The 20,768-nt window shown below is 42.7% G+C and overlaps 1 protein-coding gene across 1 annotated transcript in view; it reads left to right on the top strand.

Annotated features, from left to right (window-relative positions):
* Window positions 1-20,094, top strand: part of PPP2R2C (protein phosphatase 2 regulatory subunit Bgamma) — a 107,833-nt gene extending 87,739 nt beyond the window's left edge. The window contains exons 7-9 of the mRNA XM_015862886.2: window positions 7,438-7,607; window positions 11,900-11,991; window positions 17,275-20,094. Coding sequence (XP_015718372.1) covers window positions 7,438-7,607; window positions 11,900-11,991; window positions 17,275-17,566 — 554 coding nt within the window. The 3' untranslated portion in view covers window positions 17,567-20,094. The remainder of the gene's footprint in view (window positions 1-7,437; window positions 7,608-11,899; window positions 11,992-17,274) is intronic.
* The last annotated feature ends 674 nt before the right edge of the window (window positions 20,095-20,768 follow it).

The raw sequence follows: 20,768 nt of genomic DNA, 5'->3' as shown, positions 1-20,768 counted from the left end.
GGAATTTATCTGAGCTTCCGTAATGATTTAATTCCATGCTTTAATGAAAGTTTGTTCCCCTTATCCTAGTTCTGGGTTTATTTTCTAAGTGTGCACTACAAAGGCGTATTCATTGCCAGGTTTATATACCCAGTGAAAAACTGGGCCTGTATCCTGATAATTTTGTAATTATAACTGCTACTAAGGATGTGTTATCCTAATTTTACACATAGTAAATACATGCTGGATTGGATCTTTCCTTGTGCAAGAATCTCATTGGAATGTGGTAGAAGATTGCCTTTAGCATGGGCTCCAGAGCTTCCATTCTGCTCAGTTTATGTGGAGGTATAATAAAGACATTCAAAATACAGGCAATGAAGATGAGGAAATGCTTCTACAGAAGTACAATTATCTCTGTATAGTATTTCCTCCAGTTATGCAAGATATGTTAAAATTAAATCAGAGTAAGAAAAAGACTGATTTATGTACTTCTAGCCATCAAACAGTAGGAAGAAAGAAAAGCCTGAAGCAGTGGTGAATGATTTATGATTGAAGAGGTGTTTCATTAACCCCTCTCTGCCAACCACACACAGATAAAGCAAATAATTGCTGTAAGATTCCTTTAATTATTCAGACTGTTAAAATTCCTGTCTTGTTTGCTCAATTTTTTAATAGCAACAAATACTGCTTTTCAATCTCTTGAAATCAGCATTATTTTTTTCAAAATCCTGTTTCACTGGGGAAAAAAAAAATCACTTATTGCTAACCTTGTATATCAAGGTTGGAAAGACTTATGCATGAATTTGGCTGTACAGGAGTAGTTTCATGTTCCATTACCTTCCATGGCATTGCTCACAACACACAGCATTAAACAAGCACATAAGTCTTTGTGAGGCTGAGGTTTAAAGATGATTGTTCCTCCAGATTAGCCTCGCATTTTTTTCACTTCCCTGCTCTTTTAGCACCATTCCTCTTTCTTAACAAACTCACTGGCAAAGTTACATTAATGTAAGCAGCTCCATAGTGAAGCTCCCACCCACTGATCCTTAGCTATTGATCTGGCTTTGCCTTTCAGCACTAATGCACTATCCCTTGTGGTTTGTGACAAGCTGCAGCAACTCGCCACAGATGGTAAAACAGATTCTTAAATATTGATTTGGGGCTCCACTTCTAAAAGTCAGATTCTCTAGAGGTATTGATGAGAAGCCCAGTTTTAATAACAGGTCACCGGATAAAGGAATGCTCTGCGGTAGGTGGAATTTCAGTCTTGAGGTGTGGGGGTGGCATCTGAAACTCACCCTTGTTCAGAGATGGAAAATGATGTGTAAGTGAACAGGGCATGAAGAGCTGCCCTCTGAATTTTATAAAGAGAAGAAGAAAATCAGATTTTCTTTTTTTCCCTTCTTTTTTTTCCCCCAAGACTGAAAGAGGATGAGCAAATAATACAGAATGACTGCCTACTGTTGTTTAACCTGGCAGGTGGCTCTGTACCACATGGCTGTTTGCTTTACTACCCCCTTCCCAGTGCGATGGGGAGTGAATAGAAAAAAAGAATCCACAAAGTGGAATGTGTGGGTTGAGATAAAACTGTTTACTAAGATAGAGAAAAAGAAAAGGATATTAATTACGACCCGTGTATGTCATAATCCTTCTCTTTATGTGTATATTCTTGTTAGTATATAACAATACACAAGGAATTGTTCACCACCCTGACAGATGCCCAGCTAACCCCCAGAGCAGTGGAATAGGAAGAGCTGAATTCCCACTCCCTTCAAAACTCCTTCTGCACTGGTGTCATATGATATGGAATATCCCTTTGGCCAGTTTAAGTCAGCTGTCCTTATATTCTATTCTCTCCCAGCATCTTCGGCCCATTGCTGCAAATGTTCTTGGCTCTTAGCAGCATCTATAAACATTGAAGTATTATCAACATTGTAGTTCTCCTAGAACCAAAACTTAGCATCGTACCAAATACTCTAAAGAGAACGATTTCATCCCAGCTGAAACAAAGGCTCCAACCTGTAATAATATCAAATGTCAAGTACTGATGATTGGCTATTTATATGTCATGTCTTACCTGACGAATGTATTGTAGCCTGCATATGAAGTTGGACTAAACAATTCCCACATGTGCACATCTGTATTAATCCGTGTGGAACACAAAGACAGGATTTTCATGCTAGCAGTATGATCTTGAAAGACAGTTTCTGCAGGAGATGGATGTACAAGTGGGTTGTCTTAACAGCAGACATTAAGACACTCAGAGATAGTGAAAGATAAAGTAATTAATAATGGTAAATCAAACTATCATCATAAGCAGTGAAACTAAAAATGAATGAAGATACCATGAATTTCAAAGGGAGCATTGCAGCTGATTTAAAACTGTGTATTAATGACTATCTGTGGGTAAACTAGAGGTCTTGCCAGCTCTGAAGCATTACAGAAAATGTAAGAATGAAGCAGATATAAAATCTTTACCCTTTGTAGTTTACTGTTGAAAGCTGGAGGTTCAGGGATCATGGCAAGAATGAATTTATGAGCATTTCTTGGAGCGCAAATGGATTTTTTTTCCTTGAAATTGTGCATTTATTTTTGAACCTGTGTATAATTTTTGACCATTCCCAAAATGTCAGTGAAATCTTTGGTAACTTAATGAGGCGGAGTGTGGAGAGCTGTCAGCTCCCACATGTCCTGTACTAACCCTTTCCTAGTTCCCTTTGGTGACCCCTGCTTGTTGATTGGAACAGACATGTACAAGGGTACCTGTCCTTCCCTATCCATCCATCCCATGCCACTCAAAATTACAGACCTCTCAGAGCAGTCTAGACGGAGGATTCCCGTTCTATTTAGCTGTTCTCTGCTCATTTGATGTTTCTGGTCATTGCTGTTGCCCATTTTTGTATCTTTGGGCTTTTGCCAGTTTAGAGATAAGACCAGAACTAAGCATAACTCAAGATGTGAGCATATTGAATCTAAATGCCACATGCACACAGAAAAAAAAACAAAAAACAACCTGATGGTTTCATGTTTTCTGTGGTGGAAAATAGTTTAAAGAAGTGCTCATATTTTTATGTAACTTTGACATTTAGCTTAGTTTTTGGGCTAATCACAGGTTTTCTGGGAATCTGTGCTAATTTGCTATCTAAATATAATAGTGCGAGCCAGTCGTTAGAAAGACTTTCAGCTTAGAATCATATTTTATGAGAAAGTTTTCCTTTGTATAACCATGTAGTCCAGAAAAAAAAAAAAAAGAAAAGAATGTTTAAAGTTTTTATTTACCAGCTCTCAAGAGAGCACCTTGGCTCTTATCCCTTTGGTAAGGGCCATGGCCGCACTGTTCGGAAGGGCAATTCCTTCATCTCCATTGCCATTTTCAGCACTTTTCTATTAGATGTTGCAGCCATTTCCATTTGGGATCTGACTGAAAGAGAGACTTAATTTAGATGAGAAATTGTTCGGCCTGGAACTGCATCAGTTTTTTGTGCTGGTGTAACTTGAAGCCCACTAAGAGAATAGCTGACCCACCTCCAGTAAACATGCATCCAGTTGAGAAACACCTACTGCGTGTGTTTGTGTGTAACCTGGGGGTTATCTGCAAGGAGTCCTTAATTCAGCATAGCTGCAGTCTGTGTTCGTGGCAGGACAAAGCAGATGATTCCCTTTGTTGTTCCAGCATCTTTCCTGGCTCTGCTCCGCACAGTCCCCTCCCTCCTTATCAGTTGCCCTGACTTACCAACTCCGTGAAGCTGCTAAGGCATTATGTTTAGGTGTCTTTGTTCACTTTTCAGCTAATCATGTGCTCTGAAATACAAGTGGTCATGATTCATCTTTTCTTTTTTAATCTGTTTGGCTTTGTAATAGGAAAAAGTTTTTTTTATCTACAGTTCTGCCTTTGGCAGGTAGTAACAGACATCTTCAGGGTTCCTGTTTTCATGCCACAGTATTATCAGAGCCTTCCGCTCACCAGCTTTCTTTCTCTCTTTGTTTTGTTTACTGATATTTCACAGTAAACCCTTGCAGTTAACATCAAGTGCTCAGGCCATGATAACAACATTTTGCCAAAGCTTATACTCTACATTTCTCCCCTTCAAAAGCAATGAAAGGTTTGTTTAACTGAATATAGTTGGCTTTTCTTTTATCCCATCAACCCCTTATACATAAATTCCTGTAGAAAATAAAAAGTAGCTCCATAAAAACTTTCATTATATTAAGTAGATAGCTTTTCTAACCCCTTGCCCCACATTATCTCAGATACTGTTACTGCTTTCCCTTTAAATAGATCTTTTCTTCTTTGCGCTTTGAAAGATATTATTCACATTTGAGTTTGGGAACCATCTCTGTACAGCAGTGCTGTGAGGAGCTCCTGTTCTGTTTTATCTGGGTAATAGTGAAGGCAAGAGGAACAGAAAAGTGAGAGGAGTCCTGAAAATTCTGCTGAGGTATTAGCAGAGGTCCTTTAACATAATGTAAAGGATCACATGTATTCCTTGTGAGTATCTGGGGAGGTGTACAGGATTGTGTGTGCTGTTTCGGACTGTGATGTTGCATCTACCATGTAAGCCATCTTTAGCATTATTGCTTTATAAAGTTTACATATGTTGCAATCACACAGTGGAAGGGCAATACAGGAATATAACAGCAAAAGGACTAGCACAGATAGGATGGTATTTCAAAGGAAAAGTAAAGGTGCTCACCCATCTCCAAAGATCCAGGCTCACAGGAAAGACTCCACAAGGGAAAGATCTCCAACCAGAGATCATCCCCAGTAGCAGTCAGCCCTTAAATGAGGTCTAAGAGAGGTGCAGCCAGGCTCCACCCCTTCTGGTCACACAGCTGAATTGCCTTCACCTGTGCTCCCAGGGCTGACCAGGTCCTTTCCCCAGGTGCTCAATCAGCGGTTCAGGCCATGACTCAACAGTTACCATATAACACATACCAGAATTTTGACCCTGTGGTGATTAAAGCTCAGACATGCAAACAAAACAGTAATTTTCAGTGGTATTGGTGACTCCATCAAAAGCATGAGCCTTTGGAAATGGGACCAGCAAAAGAAAGAGGAAAATCTTCAGAGGACACGAGGTTTTATACTTTCTGAGGCTGAAGTTATATTTTATCTATTGCTGGTGTTTCATAGCTGTCTGGCTCCTAAAACATCACTTAGTTAAAGTCTACTTGCTGTTCTTCAGACTTTGCAGTCAAATCTCAGTAAAGTTCAGATTCCAGATTCTAGTCCGACAAGATTTGCATTGTTTGCCTGAACTACCGTACCAGGTGCATGGCCTTCACTGCTGTTCTGTCTCCAATTGCTTAGCTTTATTAGCCATTCTGAACTGACGATGTGCCTTTTTGCTGTGTGCCTGTTCCCCTACATTGATGCTAAACCGCAGATAGCTGAGCTGTAAGAGCTCTATCTCACCTTCATTTCCCAAGGCTGCTCAGTGCCCTGTTCTGGTTGTTAGACTGCACTTCCTCTGTAACACTGAGAGTTGCTCTTGATTTCCTTTAACAATCCTCCTGGTTTAGTTATGCTGACTATAGGAGATATCTGCAAAGAAATTCTGCTCTCACAGAATTGCTGCCTTTCTTTCTGCAGTGATATTGGGCTTTCATGCCTGCAGTAGTTTGTGCAGCTTAATTAATCTAAGTCATTCTAATACTTACTGTGGTGGGGGTAGAAAAGCAATAAACAGTGCAGATAAGGGATGAAATGGCTTAATCTCGTTAATTAACGAAACACAGAGCATCCAGGTACAATTATTACTTCTCTACTAATCACTGGCAGTTGGATGAGACATACAGAACTGAGAAAATACATCTAAGCTGTAAATGAAGGTATAGTTCAGTTAGGTTTTCTTTTTCTTTTCTGGTTTTAACAGCAACTTCACATCATAATTAGGAGGATGAAATTCTTGCCAGCCAAGTACATAGTTTGGACAGATTAAAGGCAAGAGGTATGAGAAACGATAATTGCTTCGTGCTCGTCAGAATTCTATTGAAAATCTGACAGGATAATTACAAAATACCTACTTTGCAGAATGTCTAGGCAAATTTTTAAAGAGCTATTTAAAGTTGCTCGTTTGCAGTCTGTCTGAAAAGTTTTTCCCCCTCTTTTGAAGTAGTTGAGAGCCATTTAGGAGTGCTGTACATGTACAAATATAGGCCTTATTCCCATGTGCATGCCTGGCTGCATTCCACTGCCCACCCCCAAAGAAAATTGCCTATCATTTTTTTTGCATTACCCCCTCATCCGACGCCCACATACTCACCCTTAGCTTTCCGCTGAACATTATTTCACCCCATGGAAAGTGCAGCCCTGTTGCTTTCAACAGGCTGAATCATAGCCATAGATAAATGAACTGAGAAAAAAAACAACACATTCTGATGGACTATCCAAAAAGTCTGTCTTGACTGACAGCAAAAAGTTGTTTTACTTTCAGCACATCTCAGAGGGCATCATAGTGCCCTCTAGGGTCATAGGGTCAGCAGTTGGATTTGATGATCTTGGTGATCTTTTCCAACCTTAAGGTTGGAAACCTGATTCAATGTGTTAAAGAAACACTTAGATGCTGTCCTGAAGGACATGGTTTAATGGGAAATATTGGTAATAGGGGAATGGTTGGATGATCTTAGAGGTCTTTTTCAACCTTGGTAATTGTATGATTCTATGATTTTACTGATAGCTGAAAGATGGAAATTCTAACTTCCTACTGAACTTCACCACATGAGGTCATTTGAATCACAGGGCTACAGAGTTCTGCAGAAAGGCCACAGAATGGCACAGGGCTCCTGTAGGAGTTGAGTTATGCCATAGCCTGCTTTAGCCATCTGTGACCAGCTATAGGACCTGACACCAGCATCACCTGGTCTCTTCAGTTCTGTGCTCTGGCAGGGCTAGAGTTAGTGCAGGATTTTTGGGGAAGGATGAAGAGATCTTGGTTACTATAATGGGCTTGTAACAAAGAACAATTCTTTCAATTACAGCAATTCAACATGAGTCATCAATGTCATTATTGCAGACAGCCAGGCAGGGATGCCAAGGCCCTTTTGTACATCTTCTGTGTGACGGGAACACCTGCATTTTGGTTATGTGTCAGAAAACAGGATGTGGGAACCCCAGGAAGGGTGCCCATAGATAAACTGCCTTGCTGTTCTGAGGCTGTAGTCAACTACATGGTATATTTATGTGGTTTCCCAAAGGGGTGTTTTTTGACCACACTGATAATGTTAAATACTGTAAATTTGAAGTTTACAGTTTGTATTTTTATGTGAAGATAAGATAATCTTCATTTAAAGATAAAAGAGAAAGTATAAAGGTGATGGGCATAGAATTAATTCTGTTTAGTTTACATCTGTATATTGGATTACCTTTTTTCACAAGAAATACACAGTGCAGATTGTGTAACAGAGTGTTTCTTCTATAGAATTCTGACCTCTCCCTTGCTTCTTTTCTTCCAACAGTTTATGAAGAACCAGAAGACCCCAGTAATAGGTCCTTTTTTTCAGAAATTATCTCTTCAGTGTCAGATGTCAAATTCAGTCACAGCGGTAGATACATGCTAACAAGAGATTACCTCACTGTCAAGGTTTGGGATCTGAACATGGAAACAAAGCCTGTAGAAACGTACCAGGTATGTATCTCCTACTGACCTCCTTCTCATTGAAACGCAACAATAGAAAAACAACTCTCTTAAAAAAACTGAAGGTTTTCATAATCTTTTCCTGCTTGGTCTGAGGAGCTGCAAGTTAAGAGTTGTTAATCAGTGTGATTAAAGTCCTGATGGTGGAATCCTTGCAGTTGCAAAAGGACAATTTTAGCAGCAGTAAAGATGTGCAATTCTTAGGGAGTCACCATAACAGTGTGGAATGGGCTCTTGAAAAAAATCAGTGCTTCCAACAAGGGAAATAATCTCTTCACTTTGACATCCATTTTCAGTTGAGGTATTCCACTATTAAAATTTGAAAGAAAGCGAGGGAAGGGTGTTGTGAATTGGTTTGTGTTCAGCTCCCTCTGGGACTGCTGAGAATTTACACCTTTATCAGCTCAGAACTTTTCCTTTTCAAACCTTCCCTATATGTTTCTCCCTGGTGCCTATTTCTAAAAGAGATCGCTGTTAAATCCTAACATTACCACTGACACAGCACTTTGTGAATGCCAGACAGACACATCTGGTTGCCTGAATTCGTTGTGATATTATCCAGACAAAATGCCAGTGGCTGCAGCCAGCGCTGTGTTTGTGCTCTGACATCTGTTCCAGTTGGCAGTGGAGGTCTGAGCTTACATTTTGTGACTGCCTTCAGAAGGGAAAATGTGTCTGAGACACAGAAAATGCTTGTAGCAAACACGCAGTGAGAAAAAGCTGTTAAGCTACCTGCAGAAGAGTATGAAAAGAAGGGAAAATGTCATTCATCTGCCTTGTACATAGAGACGGTCCTGCAGTACTGTGGAACTTCATGTCTAATGGCAAGTGGGGCACAGCAGCTCACAGTAACTACTATTAAGATTATTTTAAAAGTAATATATAAAGAGAACTTGGTGGTGGGACTTGTCAAGGCAACCGACATGTGGTGTCAGTAAGATTGGATGTCCCTCATCCTTCCCAAGTGTTCAGTAGACAAAGATGGCAGTGCTTTCCAGTGCACCCATTGCATTTCAATGGATACCCTGGGCTGAATCTCCTGTTAGCACTGGGAACTCTGAGCCTGTGTATCTTGAAAATGACAGAAATGGTTTTGCTCTGAAAATGGCAGTATTTGCAGTTCTGAATGTGTTTGAAATGTTGGTATCCTGTAAAAATAGAGTGGGAAAGGTAAGAGTGAGAGCAGAACTGTATCTCAGATTTTATGAACTTAGATAATACATTACTTTATGTTTATGGTAATGGAGTAGGCAGCCTTCTCCCCAGAGAGAATTAGCTGGTCACCCCAACCTGTTCATCTTGGCTGTGACATGTGCTTTTATTTCCTCCTGTTGGTAGCTATGAAACAAGCTGGCCAACTTTAAATCAATCTGACACCCAGCAGTGCGGCCAATTAAGAAGTTACATTTCTCCATGCTGAGATGTGGAAATTGATTATAATGTGAAATTTTCAGTACTGGATATTGCAGTCAGAACAAAGAACAACAAACACCTGAAAACAGAACTGCGTTCTGGCTGCTTTACTTTAATCCAGGGATTGCCTTTAGTTTTGTAAAGAGTGTGCAGATGCACCATCAAGTTCTGTAACTGAATGAGGAGAATCCACAGCTCAGAGGCCCTGGAAGCCAATAACATGGGGCTGTGTAGGATTCAGTCCAGCCACTCTCAACAACCCCTGTTCTCTTACCAACTGCAGACAAAGGCAAAAAGAAAAAGAGTAGTTCTTATTATAAGGTTGTTTTCTTCTTAGGGGTATCTCACTTAGATCTCACGTATAAATGTGTTAAGTCTCTCAAGATTTCATGGTGGATCATCTGAAGGCAACAAATATACTTAATATTCTAGGTCATGTATCTACAGAATTCTGATTATGTGTATATCATTTAAAAGCTGTATTTCTAATTTCATCGACTCTTTGGTAGCCACTTAGATATTGTCTAACTGAAAGGCTCACGAAGCAGCAGGCCGTGATAGGAGATTTCCCCACAAGACTGAAGGAAGAGCAGAGTTTATTACTGTAATGCTTTATTATTGGGATAGAATTTTAGTGTCGCAAAAAGAAATCAAATTCCACCTGCAGGTTCTTATCAGTGCTGTGGCAAAAAGACTGCTATTGCATCAAGCAGCTGTTGCAGAAACGCTTTATCTGCTGACAGTGATTCAAACATGATTTTCTTCTGTTTATGCTTCACATAGAAGAAAAAAAAACCAGGCAGAGTATGGTACCCTGGGCAGCACAGAGAGCAATGCAGTAGAGCTGCCGGTGCTTGAACATTGCAAGGCATCCCTGCCTGAAAGGATGCTCTGTTCTTGCTGCCCAGGTGAATGATTCCAGCAGAACCATACCAGCAGCTACCAGAGGTGAACATGTTCGGAGCTGATAATAGCTTGATCTGCTTTTGGCAGGGTTTATTGTAGAGGGATTTGCACTAATGTGTCACTTAAGCACAATTCCTGATTGTGAATAGCCAGTCCCAGTGAAATAGCTCCCCACATGGTTGTATCGCTGTGTAATTCCTTAGCAGAAAATGACTTGATAATTCCATGAAGGTCTGACCTAAAAGAGCACAGTGAAGGGAGGGAGGCAGCCTGGGGTTACTAGTGAATTTGATTGGGGTTGGGATGTGGTAAGAACAATACCTACAGGCAAAGCAAATCTGATTTTACTCCAGGTCTGCAGTGGCAGATGAGCATAAAAGCAAGGTGAAAGTTTAGTGCTTTCTGTTAGGTTTTCCTAGTCTCTGAGGGTCTCAATGTGGTCAAATGTGATGACCAAAGGGCCAACGGGAAGAGCGAGCTGCTGTCCCAGGCCAGTTGGCAGCCAGACAAGAAAAAGGGGCTGAGACCATGAGGAAATCAGCAAGACAACCGAGAGAGAATGTGCAAAATGCTTCTTGGCAGAGCTGATGAAAGGCACAGCTCTGAGCTGCAAAGTCAGACACGCATTGCAAAGGGTATGTGCTTTACAGTGGTCATGACAGATGGCTGCTGGCAATGGGAACTAGGGAGGCCTAGAAATGGCAGTCAGCAGGCAAATATGATCTGCTTTCTTTACCTGCTCTAACCTTTGTGTTTCTTTGGCGTATTGGAAGCTCACAAACGTGATAATGGAACGAACTCCAGCTCTGTAAATGATAGCGGTAGCACAGAAAGGCTCTAAGTAAAGAGAAAATGAAAGGATTTAATTACAAAGGGTACAATAAACTGCATCAGTTCTCAGTATTCTGACCTAGGAGGTAAATATTCTGACCTCAGGGAGGAGGGTGTTGAGTGTGTGCAGGAAGAACCGCTGTCAGCATAGCCTTGTTCAGATGGCCATGAATGGAGCGGTCTGCATAGACACACAAAACCAGTGCCCCTGTGCCAGAGCTCAGCAGTGCCCTTGGCTGTCAGGTTGGTGTGTGTCCCTAGAGCCCCTCCACACAGCTTTGTTCTACAGTTTCTGCAGCAGCAAGAAGAAAACACCAGGAATGAGAGTGTATCTGTAAGTTCACCTGGGCAGGGATTCTCTAGCTCATTATTTCCATGCAAAAGGAAACCGATCATCCAGAAGGAAAACTAATCAAATTCAGCAAAGGGCTGAAACAGTTTGCATGAGGGCTGTCTCTTTATGAGGACTTCTATTCAACCCAGAGGAAAGGTCTTCTCCTGGTTAATCCCACTTTTCAAGTATTCATGTGGGAATGTACAGTGTTGTTTTTAAGCCCCAGCCAAATGGTAAATGTCTTTGGGCTAAATTAGTGCTTTAATTTGCAGCCTATGGAACTGCAACCTTGTGCTGTATTTTGCTTCTGAAATACCTTACCCAAATATACGTATTATCACACATGTCAGGTTCCTTTAATAGAGCCAGGTTCTTTCTGCCACAAGAAGTGATAATCCACTTACCTTGGAATATGACATATTTGTTACAATTTAAATTAGATTTCGTGCACATTAATTAGCACATCCAGGGCATCAGGTGGTGAAACATCTTTGGGAATTAGGCTGGCACAGAGAAAATCACCCAAGCAAGAAACAAGTGTGTTGCAGAGGGGTGGCTTGCAGCCTGCTGAGAAAGGTGTGCTTCATGCCTTCCCACAGCAATAATTCTGCAGCACCTGGTTAATTGGGTTGTGGGAAGGCATGGACAGCTTCTTTATACACAATATCTTCTGCAGGGCTACCTATCTGCGTGGCATGATTTGCAAGTGACTGTGGGAGATAAAGCAGAGAGTGGTGGGCTGGCTTTGGAGCTGGTTGTGCTGTTTCATGAATAACAGCTGTTGTTTTCTACAAAACAGGTCCATGACTACCTGCGCAGCAAGCTGTGCTCGCTGTATGAGAACGACTGCATCTTTGACAAGTTTGAATGTGCATGGAATGGATCGGACAGGTAATCCATCCTTATGTCCACTGTTGTCTTGACTTAGCAAAAGAGCACCCTCCATAAGATGGACCACTCAATAAGTGAGGTATTACATATGGTTATTTTCCATGTAAGTTTCCGTCTCTGCATGCTGAGTGAATCCTGGTTTATAATGCAAGGTGAGGATTTTAGCTGAAAGAAAGCATGAAACTCCATTTTACCAATTGGAAATAACTCACAGGGACATCCATACACCATGAAAGGGATTAGCAGGCTGCAAAATGCATGTGACAGGGAGGGCACGAGCCAGCTTTGCATGGCACACAGTGACTCCTTGGCTCAGCACAGCTGGGAGCCAAAAGGCAAGTGCTGCTGATGGTTTGGCATGCTCAGAGAGCTTGGAACTGAGCCTTCAGCTCACTTAGCCTTGCCTTTGGGGAGAGCAGCCCATCTCATGTCACAGGGAGCAGGTCTGCCTGGCTGGACTGGGCAAGGACAGTGATGCAGAGTGTCGAGCAGCTGGGAAAAAGGCACATGTGGTTCTTGTGTGGGCAAGGCTGGGATATCCTGCACAGGGAGGAGCAATGCTGACATTATGCTGGGGTTCCATTCCATGATTTTTCTTGTCCCTCATCCAGAAGGCAGACGAGCTGATCAGGCAAATGAACAGCTGCTCTGCAGACAGGAGGGGGTAAGATTTTGCCTAGTAAAAGAAGAGCCAAGATTATACTCACTTCTACTAAATACATCATGGAGGTGTATATAGGGAAGAAGAGGATCTAGATGATAATGCACACCTCAGTAATATTTGCTCACAAGGATTAACTCAGGTTTGAGTATACTCCATGATACAAACTGCAGGCCATTTAAAAAGATGTAGAAGGACCACCCTGGGCAACATGCTTCCTAGATCTGCTTGCTAGTTTGGTTCTACTGGAAATGCCAAAGTAAAAGCCTTTTAGTGGTGCTGATTGCTGCCTAAATCTGATACTGAAGAACCACACAATCATTGAGTAATAGAAACACAGAATCAATTAGGTTGGAAGGGACCTTTAAAGGTCATCTAGTCCAGCTGCCCTGTGATGAACAGGGACAAATCAAATAATTCAGATATTCTGAAACCTGAACAAATATTCAGGCCATTTCAGGTTCTTTCAGACCATTTTCCCTGTCCTCAGTGGGAGCTCCCAGTGTGTTGTGCAGGATGGGCAGCCACGCGGGCCAGAGTCCTTCTCCCTTCATCACATGAAGTGCTGCCATCCACGCTGATGAAGCGAGACCCCACTCTGAATGGCTGCCTGCTAATAACACGAGTTTTATTTAATAGCAGGATGTAAAATGAGCGTAATATTTTAGTTCCTACATGACAGATCAGAAAGATCAGCTCAGTAAGTAATTATTAAGTGAGAGCTTTGCACTGTGAGGGCTTAATTTGTTGTACTGCCCAAACATCAGGGGGTTGTTAGCCTTGCACAATTACCAGATATATCACTAAGCACAATGTGCTGCTCTCAAGTGTAAGGAAGTGTTCTGTAGAGTAGCTGGCAACGTTTGATAAAAGATTAGGGTCTGCTCTAGTTTAGTTGTTTCTTTTTAGGAGTCAAATATACCAGTGCCAATGTTCATCTTTTGAGGTGACAAAATTCATGTTCAGTCTTCTGAGCTTCTTGCTTCTACCCACAACATGTTATCATTTTGCTACATACTACAAGATTATTTTGGCTTTGGTGGATCATAGTTTACATTACATTGGGGTACCAGCAGCTATTAGAGAGTGGTTGATTTGAATAGTTAAGTCACTTACTTGGATCCTTTTGGTGTATGTTTTTCAACAAAGCCTTTCTGCTAAAGGTAAGCAATGCTTACTAAGAGTGGTATTCCTAAGAGATGCTGCAATACAGGGTTTATAGTATTAATTCATAATCATAGCAGTAATAATTGCAGTTCTAAACATGTTACTTCTACCCTTTGCAGAGTTTACAGTGACAAGTTGAAGTGAAAAGGTTGTTCATTTAAAAATGAAAGCATGTTTGTTACCTGGGGTGAAATACTGTTTATTAATTTTGTCATTAGTAAGGAGTTAGTGTAGGCAATGAGAGAACCTGATGGTGAGGCTGCTCACAAAAAAAAATCAATGTTCGCGAGCTCTGATTAGAACATGATTGATGCTCAGTTTCTCCAATGAACAGGAACTAATCTGATCAGACAGAGCCTATCTCATTTGCTGAAGGGCACATTAATCAGCAGGCACTTGGGCAGAAGCAGTGGTCAGGGAGAGAGTCAGGCAGAGGTCTTAGGGTAATTCAGCCAGATGAGCACATATTATCTGTGGTTGAGTATATTACACTAAAATCATGCCATCTTTATTGTATATACATCATTACGTGACTACATGAGCTCTGCTTTGTATGCCACTTGCATTCGATTCTTCCATTCCACTCCAAAGTCAAGGCTTTAAGTAACAACCCCCTGGACTCTGTTTTTTCTACTTACCCATTCTGTTTTTTAGTTATACCTCAAAAATTAGTACTTACAAATCTGTTTGTGATATACTAAAAAGGTCAGTAAAAGAAAAGATAGTGTGGTGTATTCTACACGGTAGCAAATGAATACCTGAGTGACCATTCTGTTTTTAAGACTGCAGTGAATGGCGTATGGGAGCCCTTCCAGGGAAGCTTCTGAATGCCATCACCATTAGTGCCGTGCCGTAAGCAGATGAATGAAGTCACACACAACTGTGCAGTCAGATCCTCCCTACTGAAGTGTCAGTCATCCTGGGGTACAGCCGTCAGCCTTCGCTCCGTCAGGCGGAACTGGCAGGTCCCGGGGCACAGGCCGCTAACTGCCTGTTCTGCTGGCACTACGCTCTGTTTCAGAGTGCTGGGGGACATCAGCTTGTTATCAGGTCTCAGCATGACACATGTTTGCTTGAGAAGGCTGTGGAATTCCTCTTCTTATTTCCAGTCTTAACCCCACGAGCAGGGTTTGAACGGCTGGTCTTTAAGGTCTCTTCCAACCTAAACCATTCCCAGGATTGCCACAAGAAGATGTTGGGCCTTGCATGTTGGTCCCAGAAGACAGCAGGTGTGCTGCCTTGCTCTGATAGACCTGGAGTTGAAATCTTGCAGGTGTGGTGACTCAACATTACTGGGGAGATGGTTTCAGATGAAGGAAATGGCCCCTTCCATGCTGGGTGACTGGAGGGGCAGCTCTGCAGAGACTCAGGACAGTGTCTGGAGGCAGCTTTGGTGGGTGCTGCTTTCAGGCTTGGATCCATGGTGAGTCTCCCTGTCAGAGCATTACGGGGCAGGCAGGCAGGGCTGGTTTCATTTTTCTATCATCCCCCAGCCTGCTGTGTGCCGCCACTGAAACATGCCCAGCTTTTGCCTTGTGTATATTGTTATACATATATAAATCCTCCTTATGGCATACATTCCATCATTGTATATTATATTTTCCTGAACAGGAATAAATTGCGGGGTGGCATTGAGTTCTCACTCTCTTTTATTGTTATTTTAAGCAGCAGGTAAGGTTATAAACCATCTGGGTTTGTGACCTTGAACAAGAATGGACACTTTCTCATTTCCATAATGCTATTTTTTACCGAGCCATTAAAATACAGAAAAACAGGGCCAGCATGAAAAGAAGTAATCTACATATGTTAAAAAAAGCCCTGCCATGAATCCAACTGGAGGAAACAGACTTTAAAAAATAGATGAGCTGAAGAAATTAAAAAGCAAATGGTCTGTAAAAGCAGCTTTACTGCAAGCACAACCTAAAAAAAGATTTTTGACAAGCACTTATCTGTGCTGTTGGTGCGTTGGTCCATTGCCTGCATGAGCTCTGCTCCCCTTATGAGTTCTGGTTGTATCTGGTACATGCCCAGCTCTGATCCCTGGCACAGCTCTGCAGGCACTTGTGGCCCTGCAGCTCCAACTCAGACCCCCCTGGCAGCACGCTGGGCTGTCAGCATCGGTGCATGGCACTGCTAGGATAGGAAATCACCTCCACTTTTTGGCGTTGCGACCATTGTATCAGGAGTCCTAATGACGAGGCACGGTGATTTGGAAGGAGTGAAACATTAGATTTACTGCTGTTTATTCAGTTTGTGAAACGGGCACTAATCTTGATCAATAGGCTTTCTGCAGCTTCTGGGATACATTTTATCAAGCTGTCAGGCTGCCTGTTTTTTTGTTTAGCCCACGAGATCGCTCACGTGCAGCTCAATAAGCAGCGCAGTGCCAGGAGGGGCAGGGATGGGCTGAGTCTGCAGACAGCCCTGCTGCAGCTGCTGCCAACAAACACTTCTGGTCCAGCACAGGGCAGAAGCAGCCTGTTAGCAGGGCATGCCATCAGCAGCCAACAGAGCAGGACGAGGCTGCATTACTCATCTGTATTGCAGTAGCTCCTAATGGCTCCAGATTAGATGAAGACAATGCTGGATGTAGACTATGCAGCATGGGACAGACAGCTCCTGAATGCAGGGGCACCAAATGTGATGAGCCAGTGTGCAGTGCAGAGAGCACAGCTCACACTTCGCATTGTGCCACTGCTGGGTGTGCAGTTCTCCTGGCTGGCTGAGCAGATCCCCCCAGGCAGGAGACTGCAAAATGTGAAAGCAAGCGGCTGTCACCCGTGGTGGAGATTAGTTTGTTAAATGCAGAGCGTGTGAAATATGCTTGGTTGGGCTGCACTGAACAGGCAGACATTGACTGACTGCCTACATCTGTCTTTGAACTCAGTGTGCAGCTCCTCCCATGGAGACCTGGTGGTTTGGGGTGGGATCCCTTTCTGGAATGGAAGTGCTGAAAGTCACTGTGTTTGGCGCTGAGACAGAAAAGATGAGTGGAGCGTGGCCCCAAGTGTGGAGAGGGAAAAGCTTTGCAGGAGATGAGCTCTCAAGCAAGGTTTTAAAGCCTGTGACCATATGAATCCAGTAACCTGAGAGCCAAGGATGAAATCCTGAATTCCTTAAAGCTGCTGACAAAGTGTCTCCCCTCGGGGAATGGGGGATCAAAGAAACCTTTACTTCAGTCTGATTAATGGGGGATTTATGCAGGGTGAGGTTTTTGTCCCTTTCTCCAAGATGCAGCCTGACTTGAATTTTCCTTCAGACTTTCTATACAAGAGACAAAGGAACCCTGTTTATCGACACGTTCAGTTCTAAGAAGTATTATATATAGTATTACAACCAGAAGACATCCAGCTGTCAGTGCTCAGCCGTCCTGAGGAACTAGTGTTAGCAGACCTCCCACAAGCTGCTCTGTAATTATATCTTTGTTTCCCCCCCTCCTCTCTTTCTCTCCCCAGCGTCATCATGACAGGATCCTACAACAACTTCTTCCGAATGTTTGACCGGAACACCAAGCGGGATGTGACCTTGGAGGCATCCCGGGAGAGCAGCAAACCCCGCGCCATTCTCAAGCCCCGCAAAGTCTGTGTGGGTGGCAAAAGGAGGAAAGATGAGATCAGTGTTGACAGTCTGGACTTCAACAAGAAGATCTTGCACACAGCCTGGCATCCGACGGAGAACATCATTGCTGTAGCTGCGACAAACAATTTGTATATATTTCAGGATAAAGTGAACTCAGAAATGCACTAGGTTTATCGATATCCCTCTGTACCTACAAACCAGCCTCTTGAGAGTTGTAAAAGGATGTGATCTTCACAAAAATTAGGGCTTATGTGGTGGGATCGGTAGGTTGCATCCTTTCACCCCTCAGCCTGTATCATTACTGGTGGCAAGCCAACTATTCTCATCACTGCAACTGTATGAGTAAAAGGCACGACTGCAAATCCAGCCCCGTGGTCTGTGTCGGTTCCTTTAATCCAACAGGGGCACTTACACAGCCGGGGAGTGTTCTGAGGAGGGCTGGGACTCCTCAACTCCTGTCAGTGCTTTGAGGGTCTCAGTGGTTCACAGGACCACGTTGTTCTGGTGCACTGCCTGCTTTTGCGGCCCACAGTTACCACATGGTTAGAGCTTTTGCTTTCATCTTTTGATGATTAATTTTCTTTTTCAGTAACATTTTTCTGTCTTTCAACTAAGCCGAGCCTGTTTGTGTGCGAATGAATGAGTAGCCACATCCCTTTGGACCACATGGCACATTGGAAGGGCCTCCCAAATGCGTGCTGGTGAGAAGCTGCCCTGTGTCACCTGTCCCATTCCCTTCTGTACACTCTTGCATTATTTATTCACATAACTAACTTTGTGCTTCGACTTCCTGAGTGAATAAGCAGCAGGCTGCTGGAGTTACTCAGCCAACTTGTTTTAGGAAGTTCATTCTCCCTCAATCTCTTTGCTCTGTTTAATAATAAGCAGCTTTCCTCCAAACTTGGCATCACCACTGCACAGGGACTGGCTGCTCAAACACAGTCTAGCACAGTTAATCCATAAACCTACACTATCGCCTTGGGGTGGGAGTTGTGGAAGCCTTGGCTAACAGTGCTGTCCTTGGAGGCAAATCCTGACATCAGTGGAAGCAAAGTCACAGCTCTGCTGGACACTTCAGGAAATCCCACATCTGCTCAGTGCAGAACGGTTATTCTCAGCCTGGCATATGGGGAATACAGACAGTGCCATAATAGCTGTAGCTATAAAAAGAATGGTTACTGTGAGAGGTTGCATTGCTCAGCGAACTGTGAGTTGTCAGTGAGCCCAATGCTGGGTGATTTGGGTATCCCTGGAGAAAGAGGAAAACACAGAGTGCAAACCAAGCCTTCTTCACATAAACACGTTACTGTGAGGTGTATAACTCTTACGGATCTGTCTTTGCTGTCAAATGAATAGGATGTAAGTGGTAAATGAAAGCACATGGAATTACGTGCTCCATTTTGGAAGTCCATGGGAACAGCATAGTGCTAGGAAGCCCTCTTCACGCACTAGAAAGTTCTGTCTGCCCCCCTCACAGCTCTAGAAGAAAAACTGATATCCCAAAGGATTTCTTTGCAAATCACAACCACGGGAGCACAGCTGAGATGATGGTGTTAATGCGCCCATATTAAAGCTCCTCAGAAAAACAAACAAACAAAACCCCACTTCTTTAAGCCATTACGCACTGACTCCTTTGGTTAGTGGAGAACAGACTGATGAAGGGATCTGCATGCTTTTCTTTTGGAGGAAAGGATGGGTGAAAAGCTACTTTAAAGGCCTGAAAAAGTCGAGTATGTGGCTCTCTTATAAGGCATCATAACACGCCAAACCTGTCTGAAGTTTTCTACATCAGTGCTGTATATTTTGTGTGTAGAAGCACAAACACGCGCATTGGTTTCCAGCCATACTAAACACACCTGGTACGAAACATGTAGGTTAACTTAAAGGGAATGAGGAATGTTTGTTGATAAGATACTGTATGCTCTATCAGGCATGGACAGTATGTGTACATATTTATTCTAACGAGATTTAACAAAATCGCTTTTTTTTTTTTTTTTTTTCCTTGTAAAGAGGTTTAAGGATGTGGTAAGTTGTATAGAAAAGTTGCTAATGCCAAACTGCTGCTTCAAGGGCGTCATTCAATTTCTTTGACTTCAGGCCTCCTCATTAACCTTCGCAGCTCAAGAAAAATTGCTCTGAGCTCATATTGGCATTTCCAAGTAGAAGTACCATAAAACATATATTTAGCTTTTACCATACGCAAGTAAGAGACTATAGAGAACTTAGTATAAAGCAGCTCTTAATACAACTTTTTTTTCCCTTTTTTCCCCTTTTTTTCCTTTTAATTTGAAGAACCTCACTCTGTTATAGCTCTGGGTACCAAAAAGATCCTGTTAATTAAAGAAATGAATCTATCTTTGGAGCTTTATAAAACTAATGAGACACCCAACCAAAATAACACAAAGTGATGACAGAGGAAGTACACAGAAATCCCTCAAAGACCAGCACTCACCCACATCTTTGACTTTGCTACTACAGTTGTTTCCTGGTCTTCTTGAATGTACGGAAAGTTAACATCGTCATTGTGAACGTTTCCAACTTTCTTTCTCTTTTTAGTTTGAGCTTTCAGTGGTGTAGAGTAAACGATGGTAAAGTTGGTAAACCTGATTGTTTTGAAAGCTGTTGTTCATGGCTGCATTCTTTGTGTTGCACAAATTAGCTATAACTGTTGTTGAATAAAAATATAAATATGTTAATACCAGCTTTTTCAATAAAATACAGCAAAAAAAAAAAAAAGGCACAAGTAGATGTCTTCAAGGCACAGCTTATTTTTAAGCAAGGTGTGAGAGGCTTGTGAGGCTCCTTTTACAAAGCAATGAAAGTCACAGGGATCAAAGCAAGTGACTCAAGTGTGTTGGGGCAAGTGGGGGAGCAAACGTAGGTAGTGACTTGCTGGCTCAGCATGATGAGCAGTGTGTGCACAGACTGAACAGCTGGAGCTGCACTCTCACTTCCCACCTTGGACTGTTGTCTGTCTGTGCCTCCCAGTCTCCTACAGGTGGAATAAGAGATGTGCGATGTGAGGGAGCGCACATAATCATGCGGTAAAATGGCAGCCACATATCCAATGCCATTTGCCATGACACAGGTTTAGTGTGTTCCATTTCCACTGACCATGAGGGTGGGCTGCTGCAGTGCACAGGTTGCACAGGTGCCCTCTCAGGTAGCAGCAACCAGAGGGCCGTCAGCAGAGGAGCAGCCTCCCTCCTCTTCACCATCTTTCCTTCTAGCCTCTGCCCTGGGGGCGATAAAACCCCAACAACCAACCCAACCCAAACAAGCTGGTTGGGCACACAAACTAAAGGTTTACTTAGGGCTCCACTTCCCAGTCCCAACTGCTGACCAAGTGTCGCATGTTACCACAAGACTT

Source organism: Coturnix japonica, chromosome 4, assembly GCF_001577835.2.
Source record: "Coturnix japonica isolate 7356 chromosome 4, Coturnix japonica 2.1, whole genome shotgun sequence".
Taxonomy (NCBI): domain Eukaryota; kingdom Metazoa; phylum Chordata; class Aves; order Galliformes; family Phasianidae; genus Coturnix; species Coturnix japonica.
Note: the sequence above shows the minus strand (reverse complement) of the source record. Positions and strands in the feature narration are given on the sequence as shown.